The sequence below is a fragment of the Vigna angularis genome, chromosome 2 (genome assembly GCF_016808095.1).
Source record: "Vigna angularis cultivar LongXiaoDou No.4 chromosome 2, ASM1680809v1, whole genome shotgun sequence".
Taxonomy (NCBI): domain Eukaryota; kingdom Viridiplantae; phylum Streptophyta; class Magnoliopsida; order Fabales; family Fabaceae; genus Vigna; species Vigna angularis.
In genome coordinates, this window is record NC_068971.1 from 4,086,322 (window position 1) to 4,111,128 (window position 24,807).

Genomic DNA, 24,807 nt, shown 5'->3' on the forward strand with positions numbered 1-24,807 from the left:
TAAGAAGGAAACATAATATATACATATTAACTTTTTTATTCTAAAATAAAGCATCATTTATAATGTTTTTATTATGCATATTCTAAGTGATATTTTGAATGTGAAATATAATGTTTTTTTATCAGGGTCCTAAGTATGGTCATGTGGACAGGTAACGCGATCCGAGTAGTTTTGAAGTTGCTAACAAGTATTATTGAGAGTTGAAGCACAATGAAAATTTATCTATAAAAGATTCTTTAATACTAAATTCAGTAAATAAATTTTAAAATTATAAAAATAAAGTAATAAGTATGAGTATTTACGAAGGAATATCAACTATATATTCGCATAACAAAAATTTATGAATCATACTATTGTTAGTCTTTACAAATGTATAAGATTCGCCTTTAGTTTGTATAAAGATTTAGAAATCATGTATTTATTTTAAGTTCTCTTATATGTTTAAAAAATCACATATACATCTCATATCTACAAACATATAAAAAATACACGCATAAATAAATATTTAAGAAATCACGTATATATCTCAAATATCCATAAAAATATAAAAACTATAGAGAGAAATACAAGTTTGAAAAAACACATACACATCTCTAATATCCATACAACATTAGTGTAAATTTAAAGATATTTTTATAAGTAACGTTATTTAGGATTAATAATTTGAAAAAACTTTTGCAGTAAGAGTTTTTATTAATAGTTTTTTTAATTTTCTATATTTTATAATTTTATGTACAATAAAAGTTATATAATATTTGTGTGCGAAGGATGAAATATAAAATCAATTACTAGTTTTTGTATGTTCTCTTTATTCTTGTTATCGTAATCATTTGATTTTTGGATGTGGATATGTGAAATCGTGTTTTCTAACCATATGACTTTTTTATTTTTTATTTGAAAAGAAAGAGAGAACAAATCAAACATTTCCTTTTTTTGTAGATCACTTTAATTTTCAGGACTAAAGAACCTTTTTTTGTGTGATGTATAACAATTGTACTAAGCTAAAATTTAATGATCCACTAAACTGACGCTAATGAATTAAAAAAGTTGAATGTACAATTATATTTGAAGTCACTTTTTTGGATTGCTATCCCAAAACTTTTTCTGTTTTTTATAAAAAAAATAGCAGTATATATAATTGAACAGGTCATCAGTAATATAAAACTTGTTTTTAAGAGTATCATTTGAAAATTGTTATTACTCTTTAAAGGGTTTAATAGACATGTATTTAAAGTGTAGATTATCTAACAATTATAATTTTTTATTGGCATGATTTTTATAAAAGTCAAAACTTATCATTTATAACAGTTTGGGATTTAATCTATTTTTTATTTTATGTAATTTTATAATAAATACCACATTAATAAATTAATTTCAATACAAAAACGTATCAAATTATTTTTCTTAACATATATACCATACAAGAACCGATATATTAACTAATAAGAAAACATGCTCTAGTACAATTTTCCCTACGTCCAATCTGAGCCGCTGATTTCATCAATAAAATTAGAAAAGCACGTGTCCTCGGTAAATGATAAGTGAATTCCATCATCAAACCTTATCAACCGTTGATCTTTTTCTCGGACCCAAATGCATCTTGGGTGGGTTCCATGCGATGCCCTAACTTACTTTCCCTCGCTCCTATAAATTGAAACCCTGTTTCTCGACGCCATGACGTTATGTCACACGAACTTGTTTATTTGCTCCGTAGCCGCTCCTGGTTGCGGTAAATGACCTACTTCTTGGTGTTTCACTTCTAAAGTACTAAAGTTATGCAGTTTCAGCATTTGATTTGATGATATTTTCTTATTTTTTGAGAATAATGTCTGTTTTCAACGATCTGTTCTACTGTATGCATATGTTGCATCGGGTCATTTTTTTTTTTCAGTTTTTTTTTCTTTGATTTTCTAATTTTTTCTTTATTTTATGTGATTTGAATGTTAGCGATTTTTGATTTTGTGGTTCTGTTTTCCATTATCTTCACTGCACTGGTACTAAGGCTCTGTGATGGTTTATATCACCAGTTGCCTAATTGATGTGCAACAATGAATTTCGGGCACCGCTTTGCAGAACTGACTTCAAATGTTTGAGCTGCCTGTATCGCCCGTACATAAGCACCATGTTTGGATTTTAATTCTCAAAGGGTTATAGGTTGATTGAAGTTGGACCAATCATGTTCTGTGCCTGTGTTGCATGCTACTAAAGGGGTCTTTTCCATTGAGTTATTTTGGTGCTTGTTGAACCCTTTTGTTTGTTATTTGAGTTTTCTTTTTTAATCATAATGGGAAACAAAGTGTTCTGTTTTAAAGTTTAATACAAAATTGAGCTTTAGCTTATGGTTTTGTTTGTCTGCCTTCTTACTCAAAGGGTTTTTTCAGTTGAATGGACATGGAAATCCGCAAGACGGGTGGCATAGGATGTGTTTTATGTCAATTTTGCCCTCTTGCGATGCCCCCATTGCCATTTACCTATGGAATCCCAATCTGAAAGTGCTTAAAAAGGCTTTGGAATTTTGAGATTATGTTTTGGCAGTGTGAATGATTATGTTTCATTGTCACAAGTTCTCTTACGCATCTGTAATGTAATCTGGATAGAACATTTTATAAAGATGATTCATTAATCTATTGTTTTTAAGGTTTTAGATAAAATTTTTGGATAAAGAATAGTGGGAAGTTGGACTCAGGTTTTAGTGATGATGTATTTCTTTTCATAGACCCAACACCTGGAATCAGAAGCAGGTAGTTTTTCTGCTAGTTTGCTGTTATTTCTTTACCTTTCTCCCAAGTTTTCCGTCCATAGAATATTAATAGTAAAGGGAAAAAGAAAGGCAATTCAACCCAATCACAAAGTACGTAGCAGTAAATGAACATGTGTCTATTTTTTATCTTCATCTCTGCCTAAGTGTTCGAGATGGTGTATGACCAGCAGCTCTTCTAAGGTGGCCATGATGTATGGGTTGGTCTGAATAAAATTGTAAACTGAATCTATCCAAAATTGAATCTAACTTAATGATGACAATTGAACCTTTCGGATAAAATAATATCAACAAAATTGCATTGAAACAGTTCGGTTCAGTTACATTTTTGTGAAGTGGTTCAGTTTACAAGTATTTTAGATTTTCTATAATTGCAATGCTGGAAGAAATATTCTCGAACTTACAGAAGAAGCATGTTCCCAACATAGGCCAAATTAATCTTTATCTTTTTCCTCTTCCATGGGAGCACCCCTCTCCCTCTTCCTCCTCCACCTCTACCGGTGTTCCCATCTTCTTCCTTCACTTTCATTCCACTCATCACTTTCTTCCTTCATCGGTCTCTCCCCCATTCATCTTCTTCCTCAAAAAGATGTTTCAGATTTCACATTGTGAAATGTATTTTTTACTTTGTATTTCCGAATGTTAATTTGGATTATGAATTTTGTATTCAGGATCATACACTTCAAAATGTAATCTTTGTATTCTGGATCATACATTTCAAAATGTAATCTTTGTATTCTGGAAAGTAGAATCTAAAATCTACTATATTTGTTTTTATTGTAGATTGTATATTTTGGAACTGAAAATGAAAATAATGTAAAATTGGAACTTTTAAGTGTGTAGAGGTGCAAGAAGAACTTATAGAGGTGCAGGAAGAAGCCGCCTTCACCCATTTAAAGAAGAAGCCCATCTTATAATGTAGGCAGAAGCCCATCTCACATTACACCTGAACAATTTAATTTTCATATTGATGTAATTTTTTTTTAAAAATAAATAGAAATTATTCAAGCTTTTAGTAAAAAATTAGCCTTGAAAAAACATTTAAGGCTTATACTGTGCCATAAATATTATCGGTATCGCTTATATTATTATTGAAAATTCGATTGTCAAATAATCTTGAAATTATAAACAATTATTTCTAATTTTAAAGTAGCTAGAGACAAAGGTTTTCTTTCTACATACCGCAAAAAGAAAGTAAAATTTACTCATTTTACAAGATTGAAAACATTTTAAATTTTATTATAAGTTCTGACTGATTGATTGTGGAAACTATTTACAAAAGACACTAGAAATAAAACTTTTAATTAATATTACCACTTCATCCATTAATTACTTGTTAAGGATTTCAATTAAGATATTTCATAGTTTCAACTTTTAAGTTAATCGTAAATATTTTTTCCTTACACATTACATACACGTTTATCAATGTTGCTATATTTTAAGTTTGCTTAATCTTCTTTAAATGAAATCAATTAGGATTTGGTGATATCATGAAACAAAATTTGAAAATCTTTTCTTTAATACTTTTTTCAATGGAATACTATATTTCACATTGATGAATATTTTTTCAATCCACCTTCGACGTCTACGTTGAAGAATTGACTGAACAGCAACAAGTAAAAACACATGAAATAAAGAAAACAATACAAAAATTATAACCTAAGTCAACATGATAAAGAAAAGGAACGAAAATAACTATTGGTATTTTTATACTATTCTCTTAATTTTCATTTTATTATTTATTTTGTATTAACTCTTTACTTATTGTTACTATAGTAAAATAATAACTTATCTATGAAATGTTAATATAGATTTTTTTGTCAATATTTTGATAAAATACATTTGTTATTTTTTCATCAAAAATAGGATGTCAATATAATAATAAATAAACAATGAATGAGTGAAAAAATAACAGTTTCAAAATATTCTTAAATGTTAAAATATCTTTATTCATTCATTTATTTATGTGATTTCTCAAAAAAATGTAGAGAAAAAGTTGCTCATGTTACTCAGGAGATGATGTAGACGATTTTAACTAAGACAAATGTTCAGGACCCAATTTTAAAATTTGTTTTCTTCTGGAGCAGTTCAGATAAAAAAAAAAAGCTCTCATAAATTTAAATGAACCAAAATAATTGAAGCTGGTATTGTGGTTTTCGCCTTGATATAACACATGACAGCAAAGCAAAGGAGTAGAGAGGAACACTAATAAATTCAATGAATCAAAAATTTTGAATAGTTAGATTGCGACATAAAACCAACACCGATAAAGTCCATACTAAATACTTCTATTATTGGATATTTCTCGTATACAATTTCAAGGAAAAGAAATTACCAAGGAGTAAAAGTCATTAATTCAACCACACTAACCTAGCTTCCATTATCATCAAACATATATATCCTCAACCACGAATTAAACAAACGTAAAAATCAAGTCAAATATTAAAAAACAATTTAATAATATGAACATTTAATGATGTAGGGAAGCGACACACAATTTTCTATGTGAAAGCATTGACAGAAAAATACAACCATACTGTTGGAAACCAACACTTTCTTCTGTTCATATGTTCCCTTCTAATGCCAACACTGAAGAAAATCAATAGCCCTTGGTTTGGTCTGATGGATGCGGCAATTGAAGCAATCCCAACACTAGAATGGACCCTCCTTTTGGTCTCTTGTGGTGTTGAAATTTTGTATTAATTTCATACTATGTAAATTTCAAACCAGACCCCACATATTCATAACATCTAATAACAGAAATGGTACACAAGTTTAAGACATGTTTTGATCAAATTCAACAAAGGATTTATTTACCTTCCCGTTCCAATGCAACTCGATCAGAACATGGGTGAATTCGAAGGGGAAGAACAGTTCATCAAATTAAGAATGTTGTTCCAATAGATCTTGTTATCTTCGTATAACTCGTTATCGTTACCATTGTTATGACCATCGCTACCATTACCGAGACAATTATTATTAGACTCTCCACCACCCTCCGGCGACAAACTCCGGTGATCGGAATTAGAATTCAGCAAAAGGTTGGTGAATCCCTCCTCAGAAACATGTCCATGTTCATGTGCACTGGTAGTGCCGGAACCCCACGTGGTTGCCATGGTCACTGTCAACTCATGCAGACTAGACGTGAAGGGCATGGAATTCTCCATGCCATCTTTGTATTCTCCCAAATGGGTGGAGCTTTCATGAAAACCTTTGTTCCATTCTCGCTCTCCTTCTTCCTTCACCATCGCTCTCTCAGAAGAACCAACAAACTCAATCACACTAGTCATAACTGCCGGTGCATTGTTCTCAGATAAGGTAGAAGTGGGGGACTCACTGACCCTCGTTGCAACCGTACTAGTACTACTACCATTGTTCCAAGCGTGATCAAGAGAACGTGTTGAAGAGGGTAACAGTGGAGCTGAAGACGATGATGATGATGCAGAAGTGCCAATTAGAGAATGCTGCAATGAGGGTGATGATGAATGTGAGGTACGTAGTTTTGATTCTCTGACCAATCTTGCTTCTGCTTCGAGTCTGGCACTCTCCCACTGAGCCATGTGGCTTAGGTTGGATGCACTCTTGGAATGGCCCTCGGTGGAGAGAATGGCATCGTTCTTGGGCTTGTGAGTCACCGGATCAATTCCCATTTTGTCTAACCTTTTCTTCAGATGCGTGTTCCAGTAGTTCTTTATCTCATTATCTGTTCTCTTTGGCAAATGTGTTGCTATTGCCGACCACCTGAGACATGTTCACAATACTAACATATTAACATGTCATACAAATAAACGAAAGCCCTAGAATCATCCATAAACTTACATAAATAACAATGATATATATATATATATATATATATATATATATATATATATATATATATATATATATATATATATATATATATATATATATATATATATATATATATATATATATATATATATATATATGAACATGTTCGACAGTTCTACTGTTATCTTTTGTTCTCTGTCTATATACCACAAATATTCTATGAATACTTATTATTTTTAGCTATATTTCTCCTCTTATCAGATTATATTTCTCGAACCCTCCTACCTCTCTAGCAAGAAGGATAACGTAAAAGGAGAGGCATATAAGAAAGAGTAAGCCAAATGATAAAGAGAGAATAGAAATTAGAAATAGATGAAGAGGCTATAGTGTGATTGAGAATATTGTGTGCTCCAGAGGATTATAGGTGCAAAGTATAGAACCAGATTTTCATGGATAATTTCTGTGAATATTAAATTTATAAAATAAAAACTATACTGAAATTATTTTAATATTTCATCAGTTGTATATTTTCTGTCACTAACGAATATTGCAAGTTTTGTTTAGTTAATATTATATAGTTATATATGTAATGTGACACCTAAAAGGTGTGAGATGTCCAATTTAGAAATGACATTCATGGATCATTGATTTAGCTTGGTGAGGAAGAAAATCCTTTTGTTGCGTTTAAGGACCATATTGAATAAACTATATTGGGTGTCAGGAAGTAAATTTATGAGGATGACAGAGGGCACAAATAAAGTTATTTGTGTTGCATATGTGAGATAGTATATGTGGTTATGGAGATTGAGATACACTCGCATTTAAGACATTCTGAACAACAAAGGAGTTGGAAAAGCAAAGAAATTATATCTCCAACTTGAAAAATGGTTGAAACATGTACTAAGTTATTGTCTAATAGCATATATGGAGGGAGGGTATAAGAATTCAAACAGTAGTATCATAATTCTACTGTAATTTTCAAAAATCAAAATATGTGTGGTGTGGGTACATATACATAACTGTTTCTCACTAAAAAATAAAAAGAAATAAATCTCATGAGAGTTCATAAATCCAGTACTCATATATAGAAGAATCATACGACTAAAATAGTGAAAATAATCAATGAAAATTCCAGTAAAACACCCAGCACAAACACCTGAAACTTGGCACATGTGAAGACAGAGAAATTCTGCGATACCAAGAAAACTTAGGGGTTATGAGATACTGCTATTAAGAATCTCTCTCCTCTAATTGTTTTTCTTGATTTCCTCAAACTCATTGACGCAGAAAACAACTACACCAAAAAAACCTTTAGGAACACTGACGGAGAAATTTAAATAAGTTTTATCGAGATATACAAAACCTGTTCCCTAAGAGTGCATGGAGTTGAATGATGGTTTGTTCTTCCTGCATACTGAACTTTCCCCTCTTAATATCAGGCCTTAGATAATTAGTCCATCTCAATCTGCAGCTCTTGCCACACCTCTCAAGTCCTGAACACAGTATCATCCCAGTACAGTGAACTACAAGCTTTATTCTAATTCATATACACACACATCAACATATACACAAGATTACCAGCTTTTGCTGGCAAAGCACGCCAGCTTCCATGGCCATGTTCTTCAATATATGCCAAGAGCTTCTGATCTTCCTCTGGAGTCCATGGCCCTTTCTTTAGCCCCACCTTGTCACAGCATGGTGATCGTCCCATTTTTGGAAGAAGTGGTTTTGTATAGAGAAGAAGCAGACACTGTGGGAAAAAGGGTGAAAGAGAGAGAGAGAGAGAGAAAGAGAAAGATAAGGAATTGGAGTTGTAAAAGAGATAATGAAGAAAGAAGAAAGGTCAGCGGCATAAATATATGAGATAAGAAACTAAGTTGATGATGATGAGGAGTGTGCATGTATGTATATTACGATGACGACGAGAATACCCTTCACATCACCTACAATTGAATGCTGTAGGATGCATCATTTGTGAGTCTTTATGGAGAGAGTAATGAAAATTGAGTGGTTCCGTTGTCTTTTCATAGTGTATGGGGTAGAATTTTAAACCTATTGACAGCTTCGAGCTACTGAGTTATTATTGCCACACCACTTTTCTTTTAGAGACACGTTACTCAGAATTTATGGCGTTGCTAAGGACGAGTTTTAATTATTTACACGGGTGGAGACTTTGCGTATGTGGACCTTCTTTTTAATCTTCATCAATGACTTCCATAGTGTATATATATATATATATATATTTTCGAATAAACTATAATCAAATTAATACACACTTCTTTATCGTTTATATTTTCTGAAATGTTTGTTCCGTTGGTGTGAAACCTTCTCGGATAAAACCTTTCATGGGGACCAACACCAAAAACATCTCATGTACCTCATATCAGCTTTCGTAAGCTCTTACCATGTTCGTCACTTTAAGAATGATTTTTTTTTTCTATCTACCTTTCAGTTAGTGTTCTCACATGCTTTTGTTTGATACTGTTTTCACTCTAATCAATCAAGATATTGTTCTTATAGCTCTGTTAATTAGCCTCTTCGAATCATCACAGATGATAACAACTTTCACTTGTGTAAGTATTTTTGGGATCCCAACCAAAAGATTACTTGTCAAAACTGATATAAAAAAAAGATGCAGAAACGAAAGCTAATTAATTTAAGCAAATGTTAACAGATTAGCACTCGAGCTTGTCTTTAATGGACTAGTGTTTTGTTAACGTCAAATCTTTTTTTCTAAATGAAATTTCGAACAAATTAAAGTTGATTAAAACATTGTCGACTTGTCTGTACCAAAGATGCTAGATCAATGGAGTGATGAAAGCGATCATTTCTGCTAGCGACACCAGGGACACTACAACCTAGTCAGAGATCAAACAATGCTTCCTTTCTGGTTTTGAGTTTTCCTATTACTTTAACCAGAAATTTTAGGACCAAATGGTGAGCTAGTCATGTGTGTCACTAAACCTTAAACTTCTTATTTTTTGCAATTCAAATATTAACAAAATAGGAAAAATTCATACAAAAGATCATTATAATAAGTAAATAAACTCTTATAAAAGACTACCAATGAAGGAGTAAATTCATATAAAATAATTCATATCACTTTTAACGTATAATTTTCAAAATAGTAAATAAATGACTCTTTTTTCAGTAGTGACTTTCTCATCTTATTGTGTACTTTAGAGACGTTTATATATTTTTATCTAAGACTACGAGTTTTTTTCTTAATATCTGTGGTTAATCCAAATACTCTACACGTTATTAATCCAGACATTCGTTTTCTTCCGTTTTATTTTCTAATTAACATAGTTTATATAAGTACATATTGCAGATAACTCTTCTAGAAAAAAAAATCGACAACTTATCACCTTAATAGAAATTACTTAATTCCTTCTAAACTCGTTAACTTTCATTATTAGCTATTACTGATTAGGATATATATACATCTCATTGTCAAATCCAATTCCAAAAATTATTTGTGAAAAGTATCTTAAATAAAAAACAATTATTTATAAAAGATGGTTTTTGAAATGGCTTGTGAAAAGTATCTTAAATAAAAAACAATTATTTATAAAAGATGGTTTTTGAAATGGCTTGTGAAAAGTATCTTAAATAAAAAAAAATTATTTATACAATATGGTTTTTGAAACATATATATAAAGTTACTAATAAAAGTGACTTTTTGTATTTCTAAAAGAAAAGAGAAAGAAAAATATAGTAAAAGTAATATCAAAAGAAAGTAAAAGAAAATTTGATGTCAAAATACCATTTTCCTTAAAAACTAAAAGTTATACGACATATTTTTAAAATGTTTGTTTAAATTTTTTTTTGGAAGAAAGTAAAAGAAAATTGAAATAACTTATTAGAGAGTAACTTATTTAAATAACTTTTAATTAAAAAAATATTTTTTAATGGTAAATAAACATAAATAATTTCCAATTTTTAAAATTACTTATTGATAATCACTTTAAAAATGTAATTATTTTTAAAGTTTATATAATCTTCCTTAACCATAATTGTGTTATATATACATTATATTAGATAAGTTATTAGAAAACTAGCATAAAAATCTGTAACATTTTCGTAAACAAGTAAATAATATTATATTACCTGTTGGTGTGTGGGATATTATATAATAATTTAAATAATAGGCTTAATGTCTCATATATTATATTGATTCGATTAAGAATTTGCATTGTATGTATTTCTACCTAATTGTCGTTTTTGTCTTCCTCTAATTGCATTTCGTGCCATCACCTTTCGTCATTGTTATTGTTTGCTATTCCTAGCTTTCATCAATCCAAACATATACGTTCCAAAAAATATCCAACTTCCTATTCCTAGCTTTCATATGATATTGTTATTAAACCAATTTTTACTTTCAATATTAGCTTATATTTTTCTAATATCTCTCCCAATGTTTTTACAAGCTTATTATAACACGTAGACTAAATAAAAAATAATAAAATTGAAATAAATATTTTGAAATATAAAATTAAAACAACTTTAACATTATATAACTGAAATATTAAAAGATAATGAAATTTATAAGACACTGAAAATGATAAGTAAGTATTAAACATACTTATATACTATTTTAAATGATTAAAAGAACTTATAATGACTAAGTCTGGATTAGTTTGATGGGGAAATAATGATGTATTATTTTTCGTTAGGTCTTTGCTATTACTAATTGAAGATCTCATGTTGCTAAATGGTGAAGGCATGCACCTTCTCATAATCTCTTTTGTTATTGCATTTATTTATGTTCATTAATTGCCCAATATCATATAAAAATGGTCCCAATCAAAAAGTATCTTTTTATTTTCTTAAATGACCAACATTTCATACATAGCATAAGGATTATAGCACGAGATCCGGTACTAGCTAACCTATACAGTTATTTATTATTGTTTTACAATACTTCTTCCCGAAAAATAAAATACATATAATTCATTAAAAATATAAGAGTATTTGCCTTTTTTTTCTTCATATAATGAGCAATAGAATTTACAAAAAAGTGTTTTAATATTAAATTGAATGATAATAAACGTAGTCAATTAAATAAGTGACATGAGCTTGAATCCTAGAAACTTTCATGTGAAAAAATTTAAAATTACAAATACTTTTAAATAAATTTTAATTAAGTATTATTATGAATTTGAACATTTCAATGTTAACACACTAAAATTTATCAATTATTTATTATTGTATAAAAATTTATTAAAATAAAAAATTAATACAGAATATAAAAGGATTTTTCAAGATAAAAATTATATTTCATGAAAAATAGATAAATTATATTGAAAAAAATTATATATATATATATATATATATATATATATATATATATTAAAAAGTAAATTTTTTTTATTGAGAGATTGAAAATAGTGCTTAGAATTATAACTTACCATAAAAAATATTTTTGAATTTACATAAAGGAGCTAGAATAAATATTAGGGTTTGATATGAAAAGGTTGATCTAGAACTAATTTCCTTGAATATGATTGTGATATTATTATGAGAAAAAAGCACATGAGCTAGCTAAACCAAATTGGCATAACAAGAGCCAAGTTTGTTCTTACAAGGGTTGAACAAATAAAAAAGGGGGTACCCCAATGAACAATTGAAGAGGAGGGCAGTTTAGTAATTGGGGAGGTGTAGGGGGCAATTTATGGGAGTGGGACTTTAGGGTTGGGGCAGGGGTTATTGAATGATGTGGTGGTGAAAAGACCAAAAAGGGGCCCCGTGATGAAAAAAGAGGCTAAAATAGAAAACTTAAATGAGGGTGTGTGGTGTGTGAGGGAAGGTTTGAAGGGACAATGGGGACACATCCTTTAATTTTCCTTCATCACTGCCAGCTCTAGCATTGTCATATGGTCCAATCTACTTTTAATGATCCTATTAAATGATCACTGCCCATGTATGACACGTGTCATCATCATACCTCTCCACTCTAGTAAATATCTAACTATACCCATATGTAAATAATAACTATTAATATATCTTAATTATCACATGATATAAAAGTTTAAACCTAACGTTAACATAAATATTCATTTATCTAATTAATGCAAGATTTAATGATGCAGTGCAAGCCATTCATTGTAAAATTATTTTTGTGGTTGTTGCATTAAACGTCTCTAATAGTACAGTTTTATTTGTACAAGGTTTAAGCTTAAGTATCATTAAAAAAATTTAATTGTATTTTTCTACATTTATTACTGTTAATGACTGATTTTAGTTTCTAACTACGACTTTTCCAGAATTATTTACTATTTCAATTCATCAATTTTACTTTAACGTACTCATAAATATACTTTTTGAAATGAAAAATGTTGAATATTCTGGATACATGACAGATTTATGAAAATGAAATTTATATAAAGTTTAACATACGTAAATATACATGTAAGAAAATATTTATAAATATTAAGATGATATCTCATAGCATAAAAATAATTTTTTTTTTGTTTTGTATAAAAACTATTAAATGAAAGTTATAGAACTCACTTGTTGTGGACGAAGTTAATCCCTTCCCATTAAAAAATATTATATCATATGTATTTTTAAATAATTGTATCTCTATATACATACTAACAAAATGTATTAATTTAAGTATAATTTATTTTGTACTACCACAAATAAAATCTCTTACGGATAGAAGAAAAACTTATTGTCCTTTATACGTGTTCTGATTTTATATGACGAAAGTGAGACTCAATATTGATAAAAAAATAAAATATTTAAGTGATACTAGTTCGATTTGAACCTTATTTTTATTTTTTGTAAATTAAAAACTGGTCTTTTATAATAGATCAAATTTAACACATTGATGTCACATTGGCTCAAAATCAGGTAGACTAAATAAAATTATAATTTTCAAAGAGGTAAGAGCTAAAATATGTTTTTAGTGTTTAAAAATGCATTTTTTAATTTTATTCATTTAATTCTTTTATTAGATTTTAGTTTGTAACTTTGGATATAATTTATTGTATTTTTAAAAGGAGGTTTAATTATGTGTTTAGGTTATGATAAATTTGAAAACTTTTAATTGATATTAATTTTGTGTGATTATTAAGTTTGTAAAATTTTAAAACTTTTAAATTAAGTCCTTACCATTAATTAACAGTTATCTTAATAACTAGGATCTTCATTAAAAAATTGTTGTATTTAACAGAAATTATTTTTAAATCAAATTAAAATTACAAAATATAAAATTAAAAATATATATAATTATAAAATATAAAAATATATAATTAGATAATTATCTAATTATATAATTTTATATTTTTTAATTTCATATAAATTTTCTTTAATTATACGATTTATTTATATAATATTTTTTATAATTGAAATAAATAAATTTTATTATAATATCAAATGAATGTAAAAGTGTGATATTATCCTATTATTTTATATGTAATTTGTATAATACCCACATTTATATAAATTTTCTTTAACTATTTAATTTATTTACATAATATTTTTTATCTGGTCTTTTATTAAAAGGAAACTTTTGGAGTATAAAATTAAATAAATTAACATACTACCCAATATATTATGAAGATGGGTGCAGTTTTTTTGGAAAATGTTACTAGAACCAGTTAAAACACAAAAATGTGGAGACAAATTCTGTGACATTGTCTAGGAATGTCTTCTTTTAATATTCTCCTTGGACCAATATGCACTAATCATATTAAAGAGGCCAATAACTATTATCACATTTTACCTTTCACTTTCTCTACCTACTGGTAAATATATTTCTATCCTCTATGTAAAATTAAGGGTAGCTTTATGGAACTGGTGACTGTGTGATTTAAAAACTAAATATGTAACTCATATTGTTAACTTTTCTTAAAGAAACCTTGCATTAAAAGATAGAAAAAATGTATTAGTGTATGAGAAACAAATTTTATATAACAAATATTCTGTACGAATACAGCTAATTTTAGTGTTAGTTGTAAGAAACGAAAATATAGTTCAGTTTCATTCAAATTAAATCTTTATTTGAAATGATGATTAAGTGAACAATAGGTTTATTTAATCAATTTTTTAAAAAGTAAGTACTCTTTTCATTCTGTAAATATTTCTAACTTTCCTTTTTATTATTTTTCTTGTGAAAGTTTTGAAATTTTATGGGATTGATAAGATTTTAAAGATAATAATATGTCAATTGGTTCAACTTCTAATTTACATATTTTGAAGGTTTTACTGTTTTCATAAGTTACTAAAGTATCTATTTATATTTCCACTTATAAGATTTTGCTTTTACCGGAAGAATAAATAAATTCTGGATGAAGAAATTTAATTTGATTTGTAAGATTAATTCATTTTGGTAATATTTTCACTTATTAGTTATCGGAGATTTATTTGCAATGTTAGTAATTTTTTTTATATAAGTAGATATTGTATTTTGAATGTAATATTAGATTTTGAAAAATCAAAGATGACTAGATGTAAGAGGTTATAAACTAGGGTATTAAAAGTAATATTGTGTTCAAATATTAATACTCGTTTATTTTAATATTTAAAAAGTTTAAAAGTATAAAAATAAATTAGTTAACGAGTTTTAATTATCTAAAACGTATCATTTTTCTAAAATATATTTTCTAAGAGTTATATACCATTTCTTTAAGCTTTTTAACTTGTAGTTCATTTGTTTCAAGATCAAATAGTGTCTAAATGATTAATAAGTCTTAAAGTATGTTCGATAACTTATCGTAGAAGAGTAAGTTAGTTTATGCTATTTTATGTAGTTTAAACGTTTTTTCATGCATGTGAACATTTTTTTGTTGCATGTGTCATATGAGTCTTCTATAAGACTTTTTTCTTATCAGTAGTCTTAATGGTGTACCCTAATTATGTTTCTGTAGTTTGTAAGAGTATATATGATTCCTTGAGCTAAATGAGTCATTTTAGTTCCTCAAAACGGTTTAAGCTTATAACAGACAAGAGAAGTTAACTACCACTTTTTTATGTTGTTGATGCTTTGATACACTGTGATACATGTTTGATTAAGTCTAAAATTGATGTTTTCGTATGTGGAATTGCTATTATGATTGCTGATTGAATGTATATGTGTTTTGGTTGTTTGATGTGGAGTTGAGGAACAGAGGTTCTAACCATTTGGGCAAATTGGTATTCATTTTAACCTTTAATCATGATTTTGAACTATACACCGAGTTAGAAATACTAATTTGATCATCTGAATAGGCCCCTAGTTCCTCAAACTATAGAATTTAAAGGTGCAATTTTTTTGGTATGGCCCTAAGCGTTAGTTTCACCGTAGAGCGGACCAAAGTGTGAATGGTCTGGTATTGAGCGATGTCAAGGCATCATTAAGGGTCAGTTACCATTGCAAGTCTGACACTTAATTTAAGTTAATTCGCTAAGAGAAAGGTTGTTGGTGTTGAGTGAGAGAAAATGTGAGAGCTTTGACCCTAAATACCACGCTTGGCGCTAAGCATTCCATGTTGCGAAGCTAATGCATGTTTCCTGTGATTTTCTGATTCTTGTTTGGTTTGAAGTGGTTTATATGAATTCAATGCATGCTTATTTGGAAGGGTTAAATATGTTTTTGATCTCTTAACTTTTAGTGAAAATTGGAATTAGTCCATCTTCAAAACTTTGGACTAATTTAGTCCCCAAACTTTATAAATGTGTGAATTTAGTCCTTTTAACCAAATTTTGTTAACTTTATTTGATGTTTCAAACACATTTCTCAGTTAACATTGAAGCAAAAATGTGTCAAATGGTATAAACAACTCAAATGTTATCATGAAACGCACTTGAAACATCAAATAAACCTAACAAAATTTAGTTAAAAGGACTAAATTCACATATTTTTAAAGTTTGGAGACTAAATTAGGCCAAAGTTTTGAAGATGGACTAATTCCAAATTTCACTAAAAATTAAGGGATCAAAAACATATTTAACCCTATTTGGAATTATGGATGCTTAGTGGATTGTAAACATGGTTGTGAATATGTACGTATGTGATGTGAGAAGAATTTCAAGAAGTTCTTGTAATGGTTCTATTTAATGTATGTATTCATGTAGGGATTCCACATTCAGGGTTATTTTAGCACTCTAATAACATCTAATCTCAAGTAAAGAAGGTTGTGGTATGTCATTCAGAGTAGTAGGAGGTTCTTGGGTAGGAAAGTTGTTCCACCACCAAAAGTGCAGAACTACTAGAGTATGACATCAATATATATATATATATATATATATATATATATATATATATATATATATATATATATCTGGATGATCAAGTCTAGAGTGAATGATTGTATAACTTTGGATTGATTGATATAAATTATATATGTTTTAATGTCTTTGTTTATGTTATATGATCACTCTTTTTGGTAAATTAACTTACTCTTTTGTCTTTGTCTATTTGTATGTTTGTTTTCTCTTTTGTAATTATCATTTTAATAGTGTTAATAGAAGAAATTGTGTGTTAATAGAATAATGTCTTTTGTCTTTGTCTATTTGTATGTTTGTTTCGAACAAATTTTTTGTTATTAAACATATGATAAATTTCTACGATAATTAAATATTATTAAAATTGGATGTTGTATTCAATGACGAAAATATATTAATTTGAAAATACATTTAAAACTGTGAATTCAAAGAAATTAATATTCATTTGGAAATTTTAAATTTTAACAATGAATTGAATTGTTTAATTTGAATGTTAAATAGTTATAACATTGGAGTATTAAATTTTATTATTGAAGTTGGAAACATTTAAAAAAATTATAAATAGGAATGATAAATGATTTTTTTATTTAATTTGTTTCAATTTTAATAAAAAAATTAAATATATATATATATATATATATAATATTCTGGTTCTTATATTTTTATATTTAAATTATTAAACACTCTCTTAACGTAATTTAACAATCTTATACTTTCAGTTATTTAGTTTTGTAAAATGTACACTTTGATAATTCTTACTTTTTTTTATAATTATTTAATTTTTACTTAATTATTGTTATTTGATATTTTTATGATTATAATTTTCATTTTTATATTTGATATTTAGAAAAGGAAATATTTATCTTTTAGATATTAAATACTTTATAATAATCGTTCTCAATGGAGTGGATAACACAAAAGTTTCAACACACATTAGATATAAAAATAAATATTAAGATGCACTTTTATTTCAAAAACAAAAATAAAATAATTAAATCCGGATATGTGTTATAACTATTATTTTGATATAATATGATTTTTGACGGATTATATATACAATTATTTTTATCTTGCATAGTTTTACGGAGTTCATTCACATCTTTCATCACAGAGAAGAAACATTTTTGTTAGTGAAAACGTATTTTCATAGCTTAGAGAGAAAACTGGAAATATAATAGCCCAAACTATTTGGACTATATACCCACCTCTACGTAGAAGCCCGTATACTTCTACGTAGAAGCCCATATATATTTCTGCAGACGTCTAGGTTAAAGCCTTTGCAAACTGAAACCATTACTTTTGTTTAAATACTTTCTTAATACCTACTTTTTGGACACATTAAACGCCAAGGTCAATAAAGTAAAAAGCCTATGTTTTTCATTGTTAAAAGCATTATGTTTACAAATTTCATTGTTAAAAGGGTTTTCTTTGTAGATTTTGGAGAGTAAAAGAAAGCATTAGGGGGAATAAGAAGTTTGAAAAATGCTTGTTTCTCTTGTTGGTTTATGTTTTAAAAGGAAACATCTTCATAAAAGTTAGGAAAATGTTTATTTACACGACTTACACTAATTGACAATTTATTTTTAAAAATATTATGATATTTAAAAATGTTAATTTTTATATTTGTAAAGAAAGAAAGAGTTTGAAGGTAAAATAATAGATATAAAATTTGTCCAAAAAAAAACCCAAAAAGTTATGATTGATAGCATCCTTCACAAAATCATTTCTATTGTGAGAATATAACTTTTTTGAATTAAAAAATATATTACTGCTATAAACATGCTAAGTCACTTTTACTAAATAATTTAATATAATAAATACTTAACTTTTTAAAGAAAAATATTTTTTAATTTTTTTAAAAAATGTTATCATATATTTTGTATAAAAATATATAAAATGTATTTTTTTCAATATTTCTTATGTAAATATTTATAAATAAATAAAAACATATTTGTTTCGGTTGCGAGGTCGAGTCACCAAACACTTTCATAATTTGTTCTTTTTTACTGTTTGATTTCGTTGTCGGGTGTCTCCCTTTCTTATCGCAGTTGTCCGATTATATATTAAAGTCCCTTCAGTCTTGTAATATCTTGGAAACTTTGATGATGGGCATGTGTACATTAAGCATGTAATGTTTAAATCTTAATATTAATATATTTTTGCTTACTAAATGAAACCATTAGAATAAAAAAATAAATCATTGCTAAGCTTCAAATATTATGGACGTTGAAATGACCTGTTCCTGAAGTTCAATTGTTGTAATTAAAAAACTATTGCAAATAAGAATAAATCAAACCGATTAAATTATTGGAGAAATGGCTGTTATAAACAAGACTTGTACTACCTTAGGAAATAAAACAAACAGAGTCGAGCTGGTTAACTTAATTAGATGAAGGTAGTAGAATTGGTATTCTTTATTAGGGTGTTCTTTCATGTACCATCAAATTTCTTCCTGCACCCCATCATAGGCTTCACGAAGAAACACCTCCATATTATCTCTATCTATAAAGAACAAACCATTTTTCATTTAGATTGAGGTAATTCTTGTTTAAGGAGATGAATTTGGGAGTGGGTGTCTTGTTCACTTTCGTTGATTTGTGATTGAATACGAACTATGACAAAATTCGCAGATAGGTGATTCTAAACACAAACCTTTAGGAAAACATTTTGACACTAAGATAGAAAAAATATGTGTTATAAACCATATTTAAAATAAGTTTTAAATAATGGTTAATAAAATAGAAATAAGGGTGATACTAAGACAATTCTAAACGAACACAAACAAATTAACTTTCAGATTTATCTCAAAATTATGAAAGTTATTTATTTAACTACAAATCTCTAATTATCAATCACAATGATCAGATTAAATAAATATGTGTAAAAAAAATCAGTTTCATTCAGCGTTAAGGAAAAAATATATATTAAAACATACATATATCAAATATTTATGAACATATAGAATAAACCTAAACATATACCAAATAATATTTCTAATTTTCATTATCTTAAAATAATTTTTTCAAATTAAAACTTCAAAGTTATCCTCAAACTATTTGAATTTTTGATCAGTTTAGAATGTTTTTTATTTTTTCAATTTCAACATGATGTAATTATATTTTTAAGAGGAAGAAAAACATAAATGAAATCAAAAGAGAAAAGGATAATACATTTGGTTGTACGAAGACAAATTATTGAAAAAAAAATAAAACTTCTCCCAGAAGCCTTACTTTCCACTACTACTTATATATATATTATGTTAATTTATTATTATATGATTACTATACCCTCATGAAAAATTTGGCAAAGGAAGAAACAATCATTTTATTACATTATATTTTCTTTACTATCATACCCAAGAAACATGCATGGTCACTCATGGATCTTTACAAATGTATTGTGCAAGAAGACAAGAAAGACAAACTTGATTGACAAATTAATAATGAACACAAGATATTATGTAGTCACAAACATAATATTATATGATATTATATATGTATTCACAAGTCTTACAATAACAACTTAATGAAATAGTGTTAGGACTTATTTTTCTCCCATCCTTAGCATACAAGACATTTTATGAGTATGTCTCATCAATATCATTTTAGATTATATACTTATACGAATGGAGAGACTTGATTGTGATCATAATTACAATTTATCCTATCTTTCAATTCATTTATTTAGATATAATGTTGCTATAATTTACCATTATACATTGTATGCTTTTATTTCAATCTCTCATCTCAAATAATTTCATCAAATCCTATTAGAATCAATTTTATTTTAAATTATTTTCGTGAATTTTTCCATTTAATATTTATATTAATTGATAATAATAATAATACTAATGAAATATAAACCTTTTAAAAATATTTTTCATTAAAAAATAACTCATCAAAATAAGATGTAGGATAAAATAATAACACAACAATATTTAATATTTATGTACAAATATATATATATATTCCACGAACAAAACTTAACAAAAATTACCCATTCAACCAATGCCATTCCTTTGAAATAAATTGTACTTTTTAATAGAAAAATAATTGATAGACTTTATTTTTATTTAATATGAACATTTATTTTTAAATTAATATATTCAATCATTTTTTAATATCAATAAAATTTTTATTTTTAATTAATTAGACCTATTCATTTTTTATTTAAAAACTATCTATCCACATCTTCTTTTAAATTAATTTTAATTCGTCAATTCTTTATTTTATATTACTTTTAATTATAAAGATAAATATGTAATCTTTTAATTTGATTTATTATAATTTTTTTTATGTATCACGTTCATTAAATCTTTTCCAAACTTTTCCTTCGGAACCATACACTTTCACCTTTCAAAATAAATAACATCACGATCTCTTTTCTATCCTCTGAATTTTTTTCATTTACTCTCTCCCAAATCCCTCTTCTAATATAACCAAATCATAATTTCACTTTATAGATTACATGTTGTGATTAAGAAACCGTTTTGAACTAATATGCAATTTCTGTTTTAATTAATCATGATTAAGTGATTTATTGGATTAACTTCACCTGTGTTCATCGTAAACGAGGTAATATGGATTGACCACAAATAAATACAACTTGAAAAACATGTCCCACCTTATTTAAGAGTAGATGATCTACTACAACAATGAAAACATCATCATTATATTTATAATTATTGTTATTACCACTATTATTATTTTGTGGTTAACATCGTCTTACTAGTTATATTGTTACCATCATTATTATCACTTTTTCAATAATGTTATTATTTTAATTGTTGAATTATCATCATTATTATATTAATCAATCCTTTTATTTTAACTTCCATCTATCTCAATTATTATTACTACTTTGTCCATGAGTATACTTGTGATCATGTTAATTACACTTTGCAAGAATCACATTTTTGTTTTTAAGTAAGACAGTTATGCTCAGATTTCTTTAATATGAGGTTTCTTATTAATTATTTTATTAACATAATATTCTTTGCAATAAATCCTCACATACATATCCAACACTATTTTAATCTGCACAATTAACATAATAGATGTTTTTTATACAATTAAATTTACAAAAAATCTGTAATATATAAACTATGTTATATTACAATTCAAATTTTATAATAAATAAATATATAGGTTGCACTTTTTATTTATGACAAATGATTTGTAGAAGAGGAATAATAAATAGTTAATAATGACTTCAACATTAAACAATCAATTTTAAAAAATATGGCATTTATGTGATCTTAAATTCAACATCTCAAAATTTAAGGAAAAATAAAAATAAAAGATAAAAGTGGGTTGGAGACAAGAAATAATAATAAAATAAAAACAATCTCACACTCAAAAATTGCGAACATTTTGGCATAAACAATATGTGTCCTTGCTTAATTCTCATTATATTCATCGTTTTTCCAATAATATGAAAATAAATCAAATTACATCAATACAATTTTTATCAAAATATTACATTAGTCAATATTGTAACATCCCAAATTCTTACATTAATGTAACATCCCAACTTTTCACATTAATGTAACATCCCAAATTTTCACACTTGATAATTAACATTACATTTACGGTAACATCCCGTAATCTCGCCCTTTAAAATTTCCTAGTTGATATAAGTCTATACATGTAACAAGGTTCTAATTATAGTTCTTCTACTCCTCCCTTTCCTTGGCACTATGTGAGGCGACATTCCTTCATCTGCTCCCGTATAACGAATTATACGATCATCGCACATACCCAAACACAAAAACACAAACAAGTAGGGTGAGCTAACATGCAACAACTCATTTATAAGACATGCATAATTACTTAACATCATATAATAATTATGTCAGACACCCTCATACCATCGTACCACAATTCCTATTGAACACTCGTCCCAATATACCCAATAAACACCAAAATACCCAATAAACACCCCTATACCCAATAGACACTCATTCCATAATACCCAATAAACACTCATCCCACAATACCCAATAAACACTCATTCCACAATACCCAATAAACACTCATTCCACAATACCCAATAGGCACTTATCCCAACGATATTCAATAGGCACTTATCCCAACGATATTCAATAGGCACTGATCCCAACGATATGTTGATGAGCGATACAACGGAAGGTTTTTCACTTGTGATGTCATTCTTAGTCCCCTCACTATGTCCAAAACCGGCACATAGACCAGGACATTCTGCCCTCCATACCATTCACAAGGTTAGTCCCCTCACTATGTCCTAAACCGGCACATAGACCAGGACATTCTGCCCTCCATACCATTCACAAGGTTAGTCCCCTCACTATGTCCTAAACCGGCACATAGACCAGGACCTCCTGCCCCTCTCACCACATAATTCATCATTCTCTACTTGAGATTGAATGATTATTAGAGTATCAGGATAACCTCCAACTTCATGACCCTCAACATCAACATATACGCACATACCATGTCATTACAAAATCTCTCCACGAAACTCATACCATGCTTACATTCCTTAACTCATATTATATCATCACGAAATCTACCCATAATCCTCATACACATACCATGACATTACAGAATCTCTTCGCGAGACTCATACCATACTCACATTCCTCGACTCATATTATACCCTTACGACATCTCCCCGTAATACTCATACATGTTCAGATGCATAAATTCAAATCAAATAAACTTCAATCATTTCAGAAATCATACAAACTGAATATATTCCAACAAGATATATTACATGATAATTTAACAGTACATAATCTGTACACAAGATTTAAGTTAAAAACCTGTCGAGTAGACTTCCAGGAAAGAGAGGTGCGTCACAATGGACAACTTAAGTACCAAGTCTTTCCTTAGCCAAAGTGTTCCTCAACTAGTTTTTAACAAATTTCTTATTAACAGATTCAAATCAACAGCATATAATATTAACACCGAAATTCAATATAGATAGATATATAGTAAGCATTAACAGTATTCACATAGAATTTCAAAACATGAATAGAAATAAAACAATACTAAATCATATTATAAAAGCACAGAAAGGTTAGCTCCCTTACCTCTATTCCAGACTCCTCTTGCTCTGAATTTATTTCTCCGAAACCCTTCAGAACTTCTACTCTTCTTGCAACTACAAATTTCTCCCTAACTTTTTCTTCTCTATTTCTCAAGCTCTCACTTGATTCCTCTTTTCTCGGTGAAAAATGCCCTTCCCTCCCATGGCTATTTATAGGTAACAAAATTTACTATTCATTACTTTTTTTTAATATTATTATATTAATTTCTTAATCACTACTTTACTTAATGGATTCATAATGGATTCCTTAATAATGTCTTCAAATCTGATCTTAATTCCTTCCATGCTAAGAAATTCTTATCTCCTTTTTTTTTCACTTTTTTTTTTTACTATTCACTTTTTACTATTCAATTTTCTTAAAAGAATTTCCTAAATAAGTTATCAAAATTTGAACCTCTCCTTCTAAATTACTATAATTTTATATCCAAAATTTTCATTTTTCTATCCATTAAAATTATTATTACTAATAAAATGCTAAAATTTAGTACTATAAATATTTTTTTTTTCATGGTTCTTACAAATATCTTATGATCAAATATGTTTTTTTAAATTCATAGTTGAATTGAAATTTCATTTCAAATACATTATATTTATAAAAAAATCATGCTGATATAAAATTATCTATATTTCTCAACTAATGATATATAGATTTTTAAAACTCATTAGTGGATTAAAATTTCATTTCAAATAAATAATATTTAAAATACATGTTAATATAAATTACTTGATATCTTTATATATATATATATATATATATATATATATATATATATATATATATTAAATAAACTAAAATAAAAATAACTCGATCACTTTGTTACATTGTTTAAATTTTTATACAATTTTACAATGATATGAAATTATAACTAAATGTTTGAATTTTTATTTATTTTATATAAAGTTATTCGTTTGATCCTTCTAAGATATCATCTGAAAAATTAATATTTAAGTCACAG

The 24,807-nt window shown here is 27.5% G+C and overlaps 1 protein-coding gene across 1 annotated transcript; it reads right to left on the bottom strand.

Annotated features, from left to right (window-relative positions):
• Window positions 1–5,030: 5,030 nt before the first annotated feature.
• LOC108326973 (transcription factor MYB16) lies at window positions 5,031–8,387 on the bottom strand. Its single transcript, XM_017560613.2, has 3 exons — window positions 8,129–8,387; window positions 7,914–8,043; window positions 5,031–6,499 (listed from the first exon to the last, which is right to left on the bottom strand). The coding sequence occupies exons 1-3, from the start codon at window positions 8,259–8,261 to the stop codon at window positions 5,599–5,601; spliced, it is 1,164 nt and encodes a 387-aa protein (XP_017416102.1). The 5' UTR covers window positions 8,262–8,387; the 3' UTR covers window positions 5,031–5,598.
• Window positions 8,388–24,807: the final 16,420 nt, after the last annotated feature.

Bases quoted from the DNA above. Each gene is read 5' to 3' on its own strand.
- LOC108326973 (XM_017560613.2), bottom strand. From the start codon at position 8,261: ATGGGACGATCACCATGCTGTGACAAGGTGGGGCTAAAGAAAGGGCCA. The intron at 8,044-8,128 runs GTAATCTTGTGT...TACTGTGTTCAG, and splicing joins TGCTTTGCCAGCAAAAGCTG to GACTTGAGAGGTGTGGCAAG. The intron at 6,500-7,913 runs GTTTTGTATATC...AACATGTCTCAG, and splicing joins CATGCACTCTTAGGGAACAG to GTGGTCGGCAATAGCAACAC.